This window comes from Drosophila teissieri, chromosome 2L (assembly GCF_016746235.2).
Source record: "Drosophila teissieri strain GT53w chromosome 2L, Prin_Dtei_1.1, whole genome shotgun sequence".
NCBI classification, from domain to species: domain Eukaryota; kingdom Metazoa; phylum Arthropoda; class Insecta; order Diptera; family Drosophilidae; genus Drosophila; species Drosophila teissieri.
The window spans coordinates 2,903,147-2,912,775 of record NC_053029.1 but is presented as its reverse complement, the minus strand read 5'-3'; the positions used below and the strand labels follow the sequence as shown (position 1 = coordinate 2,912,775).

Here is a 9,629-nt window from a genome sequence, read left to right as displayed (position 1 = left end):
TATAATTTACATACTAAACTTATTTAAATTTGTTATATATTGGCGCCATCAAGCAGTTGAAAGCAGTTGCGCTTCACTAATTTTATTTTTCTTGATTTGCCACCCCATTTTTTCAAGAAGTGCGCAGGTCCACAAAATAACAGCTGTTCAAGGATGTTAACAGCAAACAAGCAAGCCACTATAAACATTTCATATTGACTGAAAGTCTTGAAAACAAAAGTCAGTAAATATATTACTTATAAAAATTTTAGAGCTAGCAACAATGGAGACTATAATGCACGTTGTTTCGGAGGCCTACAATACAACGCTCACGCGCGAGCTTTTCATCAACGAATGGGCTCAGGAACGGTACGAACTCTCTGAATTTTCCGGCTGAAACATTGTGAATTAAAAATGCATTTTGCAGCTTGAGTTTTGGAAAGCCCCTTTGGCACTTCTTCAGCGTTCAATTGGAGCCAAGCAACATGTTCAACATCTTTATCCCACTAAGTGGCATTTTCAGCCAGGAAATCCTATTGCATCTCTTCTCGGCTATTACATTGATTAGCACACTGAACTCCTTTGAAAAGTGGTAAGTTGTATCGACAAGCACAGAGAAACCTTCCTGAATGGCATCCCTGCCATATATAAATGTATCATATTTATGTTCCGAACAGGATATGTCCGGAGACGCGTCCTTTGTGGTTCCTGCGGGAGCAGTATGCCAATAAGAGAGTGGTCAAGAAGCCGAAGGTGGCCCTGTCAAGTGATCAGCTGAGCTGCGAGTGTACCGGTGGGCTGCCCTGCGCCCACTCGATGACCTTCACCGTGTTCGTGCTGATCCTGGCCTCGTTCTTCTTCGTCCGCTGCTGGGATCGCTTTGTGTCCTGGCGTTCGTCCTTCTGCCGCTGCCTCATGTATCTGCTGATCATTGGATTGGTGGTCTGCATGTGGCTGAGTCGCCTTTATCAGGCCACCGAGTTCCTGCACCAGTGCATCCTGGGCAGTTACTTCGGGATCAGGGCGCTCAACACCTTTGAGGGACATGTGAAGTACTTGTTCTCCCGACCACGTGGCTCTGCGGTCTCCGCTGTTTGCTTCTTGGGAGGATTGGCGGCGACGGTGTACTTTGTGAAGCTGCAACTCAATATGGATCCCCACTGGTCGGTGCGCGAGGTAAGTTACTGTATCTTTATTGGAACTTTACCATACCTTACAAATCTAATTGTCCCTTAAAGGCTTTCAAATGGTGTCCAGAGCCCACTTATTTGCGCCACGAAGTTTCTCCAGTTTTTGCACTTGTCAGAGATCTGGGCAATCTAATGGGACTGGCTTTGGCCTCGCCGCTATATAAGCTGTAAGTCTTATTTTAGATAATGCTATACTGAATCATATACTGCATCAAGCTCATTCCAGAGAAATGAAGCCATCATCCTTTTGGCGCCGTTGCCGTCTCCTTGGACTTCTGGAGTTTGTCAACTATGGATTGCGTCTATCCACGGTAAAGCAGTCTGGTCGCTTTGCTTTCTTGGCCTACGAGTTCTTAAGAAATGCCGCTCATTCCCTAGTACTGATTAAGTACCTTCCCAAATTTTACTAGAACATAGGTCATTTTCTATATTTGTACAGATAAAAACTAAGGCCACAGAATAAAATAGCTACTGGGACAAGAATAAAATCACATTCTTCCAAAACTTTTTTTTTTGTACTTTTAGGGCATTACTCCGGGACACAGCTACTTATGCTTATTGTCTGCAAGGATAAAATCGAAGAAATATGAGGAACATGAATTTTAACCCACATTTGACTGCTTACCTTCAGGCTCCCGATTCGCCATCTGCAGGTGGGTGTTCTTACGAGACCGTCGCCTGTCCGACCGGAACAGGCAGTCCACGTGATCCGCCTCGAAGAAGGCGTAGACCACACGGACATTGTTGGTGAACCCGCCGCCATCCTTCCAGGCACTCACGATCACAATGGGATCGCCGTCCTCGATGATGGTCCACTTCTTGGCCGCGGTCATGGCGAACTGCACGCGTGCGTCCACATCGGTGGCATAGTCCGTGCTTGGCTCCGAGGTGTACAGCAGCGGAAGGACTCCGCGATGCAGGTACACCCAGCGGGCGGTTCGTTCGCAGCGCGTGACCGCCATGATGGGACAACGGGGTCGGAACTTGCTGACCAGGGTGGCCGAGCGGCCGGAGGTGGTCAGCACGATGATGAGGGTGGCGTTGGTGCGCTTGGCCGTCTCCACGGCGGCAATGGCCAGCGAGTGGGCCGCGTCCAGCTCGCCACGCACCTCGCTGACCAGGTCGGAGAAGAGGTCGCGGAACCAGAGCACTTTCTCGGCCTCCCGGCACAACGTGTCGCAGGTGGCCACCGTCTCCTTGGGAAACGACCCAATGGCCACTTCCGACGACAGCATGATGCAGTCGGCTCCGTCGATGATGGCGTTGGCCAGATCGAAGCACTCGGCGCGCGTGGGTTGGGGCAGGGAGCGCATGGACTCCAGGATGTGGGAGGCCACTATGACCGGCTTGCCCGCCTTGTTGCACTGGCCCAGGATGCTCTTCTGCGTGATGAAGAGCTTTTCGATGGGTATCTGGGTGCCCAGGTCCGCTCGCGAAAGCAGCAGTCCATCCGCCGCACGCAGGATCTCCGAGAATCGGCTCAACGCTATCTTGCTGTCCATCTTGGCGATGATCTTGATGTTCTTGCCCTTCTCGCCGAGCACCGTTCGCAGCTCCTTCACGTTCTTGGCACTGCGCACCGCGGAGGCGAAGAGGAAGTCCACGTTGGCCTTAATGCTGAACTGGATGTCGAACAAGTCCTTCTCGGAGACGGCAGGCAGATCGATCTCGATCTCCGGCAGGATCACGTTGCAGTTGTTGCTCAGCTGGCCGCCGCGAATGACCTCGCACAGCAGTCCATCCACACCCACCTCCATGATGTGGAGCAGCAGACGGCCGTCGTCGATGAACAGGCGATCGCCCGTCTTGGTCAGGTTGATGATGTTCGGGTAGTCCACGTAGACCGCCTCCTTGTTGCCCTTGTCGTACAGATCCCGGTTGATCGAGAGCCGCAGATTGTCGCCGCTGCGGAGGAACACATCCCCATCCAATAGCCCCGTACGAATCTGCGGACCCCGCGTGTCCGCCGCAATGGCCACCGTGCGAATCTGGCCCGTCTCCCGATGAATCCTCTCCAGCGCCTCGTTGATCAGCTCGATCGTCTTCGAGTGCATCTCGTGCGATTCGTGGGAGAAATTCAGCCGGAATATGTTCACTCCGCGCATTATCATGGTGTATATGGTGTCCGCGTTCCGCGAACTCAGCGATATGGTCGCGATCAGGGACACCAGGCGCTGGTGGGACGCCTGCTGCGAGAGGTCCAGCTCGCAGATGTGGCTCAGCTCGGTGGAGCCCTCCTTTAGCACGGATTTCGCGGACAACGACATGGTGGTGAATGTAGGATAAGAGGAAAGACTTGAAATTTTGGCCAACTACCATTAAAATTTAAATACTCTGCAGTTATACAAAACTCTGTGACGTTTTACGAACAGGTTAGTTAACTGTTGATTAAAATATAAATTTATACAATTCTATTTATAATTTTGAGTCTTTTATTTTCGAAAATAGTTTGTTTGGATTGACTGGAGTCCATGGTCAAGTGCAGTTGAATTGCAGTGCTTGCCAAACTGTAAAGTGCCTAAAAGTATGCTACGTTTATTTCATTGCCTGCAAAGCAATTACATTTTGTGGCAAAACGTTATTGCCTCGTTTAAATGTTTAAACTTTTTCCAGTGGTTAAGATCGCCTGCATTCCATATTGTAACCCAGTTAATACATGGTATTAATGGAGTTTATCAAGTGCTACTTTAAATGCAGTAAAGTCCATTAGTTTGTGGGGTATGCTGCCCCTCAGTAAAATGCATATCTTACATGTTTTAATTATGTTTTATTTTGCGGCTTTCATGTTTTCTGCTAATAACTCAATACACGCTACTTAAACAATGAAAATCACTACGTTACGTTTAAAGATAGCTATTAAATTAATTGGAGCTATTGGCTAACTACCTACATACATACTTCGAGAGCTTAAGTACATTGACTTTAGCTTTAGATTACAGCTAGTGGCAGCACATGCACTACAGGTAACTACGATTAAATGACAACGCTAATGTCTAAATGCCTGGCGCAATGAGTTTAAATTAGTTGAAGAGAAATGTAGTTTCAATGCTGGCGGTAACGGAAACGGAAATGGAAATGGAGATGGAGCGAAATGGAAATGGAGACTACGTCTAATTTGTCCGATACGTGGAAGATGGCTAATCCTATCCGCCGCTCTATCTGCAGCCACACGACTCCACCACCATGTTGGGCAGCGTCTTCACCGTGGCCGTGTTGCTCGAGTCCATCACGACCAGCTGCAGCGAGGAATACTGTTTGGCGGTGCAGCAGGGCACCAACTCCAGCGACTTGTTAGCACCGCTTGTGGAGAGAATTTTCTGTAAGCGAATAGAGCATATGCATTAGTTTTTTCATCCGGAAAACCATTGAGTTGTACCTACCATTATGGAGCTGTGGTGGGAGGCCGCTTGCGTAACACTCGCCACCGAGCTGCAGGATCCGCGACAGAAGTAGGCATTGTAGCCCTCCGGCTTCAGGATCCAGTTGCTCCAGCCGATCTCCCGGAAGGATATGTACAGGTGCTCCCGACAGCACTCGGTCATGCCGCTGGAGCAGTTGATGCTGCGCTTCTGGCGACTCTTTCGCCGCCGGTTCTGCATGTCGATCACGATGAACGGCCGGTAATCCTTGTCCACCGAGATGATCTCCTCCATGTCGCTGACATCGCAGCCGCCGCAGGTGATTTGGATGAGGTGGCTCAGCTCGTGGCCACTGATCCAGTGCTTGATGGGCCACTCAATGTCGATCTTCATCCACTCATCTGCAAGCAATCGAATGGGAAAGCAGAGCAATTAGTTTGGGTTTTTTCTTCTTTTGCAGAATCAAAACATTTTTCGGGCACTTTTCTTATCTGGCAACTGACCCCGGGAACTCCCAATTGCGGTGGGTTGTGGCCAAAGTTCAGTTTTTGCACCCACGAATAATATTCTGTCAAGTTATTCACCCACATGAATACGCGATTCGAGCGGTGGTATCACGAATCTGCGCAATGATCTGTCTAATTGAAAACACAAACAAGCGGTTGTCAACGTTGCCACTTATCGGCGTTCTTTATAATTTTTATAACACCCATCTAGTATAGAGATGTCACATATTTTGATTTGTCCCCCGAGGGTATTGGGGGTCAGTTTTGTCCGTTCCGCGCCTGCTGACCAAAGGTCCAAACGTGTGCGTTTCTTTTCTGGGCATGATTACGCTCTGGGTGGATGAGTGTTTATACTATACTAAGGTATACTATACTATGTGTACACACCTTGCACATTCACCGACTGAATGGCTATCGTCTTGGCCGCCGTCAGATACTTGGAGTCCTTCTGCTGGTCCACCTCCACCTCGGAGACGACGATCGTCTGCTGGGTACTGGTGCTATTCAGTGGCGCCCTGCCGGTGCGGTTCTGCTTGTTCTTGAAGAGCCACAGGACGGCGGTGCTCACGTCGAAGCCCTCGGCGTCTGCATCGTCTATCTTGAAGGTGAAGCACATGGACGGGTTGGCTTTCCCGTCTCGCGCTCTATTGCACTCGACCTCCTCTGCAAGGATAAAGGATCTGTTAGCCAAATCGGAATGGGAATTGGTTTCTCTTTGAAGTTAAGCTTCAATCTTTACTTTCTTAGTTGGTTAATTGATAGAATGTCCTTACCTCTGTTGAGCAGTATGAACTTCTTGCTAGTGCGAGCGTAGTAGTCATCCAGCTCCTTGTTCTTGGTGCTGTCGTCCGGATGGGAGAGCGTCATGCCGTCGAAGATGGGCTTGGGCAGCTCCACGGCCGACACCTTGGGGCTCTCCTTGAGGCGCAGCTTCTCCAGGATCTGCTGCTTGACGAACTCGATGCGTAGGTGTGTCAGCTGCTCCTCGGTGATGTGCTCCACCTGGCGGCTGCTCTCGCACTTGGGGCATCCACCGCCGCTGGGCTTCACCGAAATGGTGATGTTCCTCTCACCCAGTTGGGGCTCCGGCTCTATGGGCGCTTCCGGCTTTGGATCTAGGTCCAGGTTCAGGTCCAGGTCGAGATCGAGATCCTGCTCCTGATTCTTCAGGTCCTCGGCCATCAGTTCGTTGCGCACAAAGTCCAGGGGAGACAGATCATCGAACTGGTCATCGGCGGGAAGGGATGACTCATCGGGTGCATCGCCGTACATGATAGGGTACTCCACGGGTGGACTGCCACGTCGGTGTGCCTTCTCCTCCTCCTCCATGAGATGTTGCCACAGGCGTGGCGCCTTCAGCTGCTCCGAATGGGAGCTAGGGTGGTTGTAGCTGAGCTCCTGCTGCAGTTCATGCTGCCTCTTCCGGAGGACGTGGCGCCTCAGGCGGGCATAGTACTCCTGCTTGGTGATCGGCGCCTCGTCCTCCTCGCTGGTCGGATCCGGTTCCAGGTGCTTCAGCTGGCGGGATCGCTGCTGCCGGATGTGGTGCTGCTGCTGCAGCTGCTGCGAGGTGTGCTGCACGTGGGGATGCGACTGGTGCTTGGGATGCGGACGCAGGATGTCGCCGCGGGAACTCGGATGGGATCGGGCGTGCAGGCGATTGTATACGTTCCTGTTCTCCAGGGCCAGACACACCAGCAACACCAGGGCTATGAAGTACTTGGCCATTTCTGAATACGTACTCTTGACTTCTGTTTCGTTTTCAAATTGTGAGATGTGTTATATATATGATCTTATGATCTTCTGGATCTCCTTTGGTTTCACTCTTGTTTTGTCGGCTGGGGCTGATTTCTATCTATTTGGCAGCATTAAAACATCGATTGTTCCGGCTTTCAGGTTTACAAAACTCATAGAATTGCAGCTAGTTTCACTTATTGTTGCCGTTTTATAGCCTTGTTTTATCACTTTTAAAACGTTTATGGGCTTACTTTTGCTCTATTATCTAACTTATACGCTTGAATGATGCATGTTCAATATTTTAAACTTTTGGTTCAGTTTGGTCTGCAAATAAGAAGAAATGGGTAACTTAGTAAGTGGTAATTCCTTTTAAAATGAATTCTAAGCACAACCAGTACATAAAATAACTATGCCCTAAATTCCATCGTAAATATTTTAATGATCGTTTCAGCGTTGCCCCAATTAAATTGCAATTTAATATGCCAGCGGATCAGGTGCACTTATCACTATCACTCACTGAGCGCGAAGTCTCGCTTAATTTTTGCACCGAATTGCATCATTTATTCCATATCGTTGAATTCAAATTGGCAGGTGGCAAAGTGCAAATCGCTTTTTTCGACATTAATTCCGTGAAGATTTAGTTTAATTCGCTACTCATTTCACATTATCACTATCTGGAACTGGGACTGGAACTCGGAATCGAAAGCGTAGTTGCGCAGATTGCCTGATAAGCGGGTGGCAATTGGATGGCAAAGCAATTAGGTGGACGTGGACCCCACACGTACCGTGTTGATTGGCTCCCTATGGAATCTGCTGAGTCCGATTGAATCTCCGCCGGGGGTTGCGGCATTAACTTTGAACCCGGACACGGAACGCGAGTGACTCTTGAGCGGCACGGGCCTTGTAGCTGGGATCGCGCGTATATATAGTATATATAGTATATGTAGTCTTTGTAGTATTCCACTTGTGGTAGTGGTATGGTGCTTCTTTCTCTTCCGACATGCGGCAGCGCAAACGAGTTGTGAATGAATGAAGCGGTTGGCTGATTAGTAGAACAATTTATGTGACGATCGTCGAGCGTTTGATTGATCGTTCCGCGAGCGCCAGCCGAACCAAACCCAGCCACTCGGATCGGATCGTTTCGTATCCGACGGATCGTTTCGTTTCGTTTCGTTTGGATTCGTTTCGTATCGGATGCGGATTCGGATCCAAGCCGAGTGGTTCGGCTCTCGATCGATTTCCCAGACGATTTCGAGCGAGCAGCAGACTGTAGACCATGGTTATGGTAATGGTAATGGTAATGGCTCATTCTCTCTCGCTCGCCAAAGACAATTGGATATGCAAGTGGGGTGCAGCATTGCATCAGCTTCGCGAAAATCGCCAAGCCGCCAAATTGCATAAAATTCTTAATTGCAGTTTTATTTTTAACCCACCCCACCATGCCACGCCCCCTCCCAATTGGCGGCGTCACTATGTGGCGGCATTTTTAGCACTCGTGTGGCCACAACGGGGCATTTTGATATCAAGTGAATTTATGATCGCTTCGAATCGAAACCAAATCGAATAGAATAAAATCGAATCGAGCCGAGTGGAGTGGCCCATTCATGCTAATTACCCCGCAGCGTTATCAAGCGTGACTTTGATGATCCGACTCGATTGTGTGTCAATCAATTAATAGTGAACACGTTGCTGATAAGGGCGCTTTCCCACTTTTTGGTCCACAAATCGGGAGCATGGAATATGTAGTAGGGCACTTGACCAATTAACTACGCTTAGCCTGCGATTCTGGGCAATTCTAATCGGATTTGGGTAATCGATGCGCATTTTAAATGCTTCGTGTGTGTGCTTTCCAATTGAAATGCGAATGGGAAAATTTATGAGCATTTCGGTTGGGGATTTCATCAGCCAGAATTTCTGGTCTCGGCTAAATGTGAAGCAGTCGAGTAAGGTCAAGAAAAGCATTCTGAAGGCCGACAGATCACGAGTTATATTACCGCCTAGTTCATTTAGTCTTAAAAGCTGAACACGTGCCCCATTCGCTTGTCACGAATTGTGATTTGCTAAAGTCAATTAGATCATCGAAACGAATAGAAATGATCTATACGGAGTAGCGACTAATTGATAGAAATTTAGTAGGCCTCAGCGAATTCCTGCAACATTGTTAATGCGGCTTGGGGGTTCTTGTTACAAAATAATACAGAACAACTACCAGTTGATTAAGGTTTTCATGTCAGGTTGTTAGCTAAGGAAGGTTATGAGGGTTTTTCCCTATAAGTTACATAATCCTTAAATTCAAATGACGTCCTGGCCTTCAGCATAGGTCGCAGCACTTATCAACTCATCGCATATTTTTCCACAATCTACGTAGTTTGCCACGTTTCCAAATGTGTTCCATTTTGTTTTTTCCAGCACAGCCACTTAACCTGACGTCGATTCAATGCGGCAGGGGGCCCATAAAGATGGGATCTACATCTAATGAGATCTGATGGGATCTACATCTATTGAGATCTGCTGGGATGGGATCGGATCAGGAGCTGCAGGGACTGTAGCACACACGCGACATGTGACACGTTTTCCACGTACCCCTCGTTTTTGACGTAACTGCACTGGGCGCCACTCAGTGACTGACTCGACCGACTCGACTGACTGACTTATCAAAGGCTGGAATCGCAGCCGAGGCGTGCGACTGCGATGAGATGGGTGCCATGGCAAAGGGGTGCGGAACTGGGGGGAGGGGGCCAGAAGTTGAAGAAGGTCATTTAATGGCTACGTCATCGAGCACGCCACAAGCGCGTGATCGGAGGCAAAAAGCTGAAGACTCCGCGGTTGCCAAGTGGATGCAAATCGGAGCAAAGAGA

General features: G+C 49.0%; 3 protein-coding genes across 4 annotated transcripts; 1 reads left to right on the top strand and 2 right to left on the bottom strand.

Moving 5' to 3' along the window:
- The first annotated feature begins 188 nt into the window (after nt 1–188).
- On the top strand, nt 189–1,656 carry LOC122622118 (glucose-6-phosphatase 2-like). Its single transcript, XM_043800316.1, has 5 exons — nt 189–348; nt 407–571; nt 657–1,155; nt 1,218–1,336; nt 1,396–1,656. The coding sequence occupies exons 1-5, from the start codon at nt 263–265 to the stop codon at nt 1,577–1,579; spliced, it is 1,053 nt and encodes a 350-aa protein (XP_043656251.1). The 5' UTR covers nt 189–262; the 3' UTR covers nt 1,580–1,656.
- On the bottom strand, nt 1,589–3,545 carry LOC122622108 (pyruvate kinase-like). The gene is made up of 2 exons (XM_043800305.1): nt 1,795–3,545; nt 1,589–1,731 (listed from the first exon to the last, which is right to left on the bottom strand). The coding sequence occupies exons 1-2, from the start codon at nt 3,434–3,436 to the stop codon at nt 1,715–1,717; spliced, it is 1,659 nt and encodes a 552-aa protein (XP_043656240.1). The 5' UTR covers nt 3,437–3,545; the 3' UTR covers nt 1,589–1,714.
- Nucleotides 3,546–3,948: 403 nt separating this feature from the next.
- Nucleotides 3,949–7,779, bottom strand: LOC122622642 (growth/differentiation factor 8-like). 2 transcript variants are annotated; one of them, XM_043801250.1, is made up of 5 exons: nt 7,557–7,779; nt 5,808–7,095; nt 5,422–5,697; nt 4,550–4,929; nt 3,949–4,486 (listed from the first exon to the last, which is right to left on the bottom strand). In XM_043801250.1, the coding sequence occupies exons 2-5, from the start codon at nt 6,760–6,762 to the stop codon at nt 4,325–4,327; spliced, it is 1,773 nt and encodes a 590-aa protein (XP_043657185.1). In that variant the 5' UTR covers nt 6,763–7,095; nt 7,557–7,779; the 3' UTR covers nt 3,949–4,324. The 2 variants fall into 2 exon arrangements, with proteins under 2 accessions (XP_043657185.1, XP_043657194.1); XM_043801259.1 differs by lacking the exon at nt 7,557–7,779 and adding an exon at nt 7,289–7,330.
- Between the last annotated feature and the right edge of the window lie 1,850 nt (nt 7,780–9,629).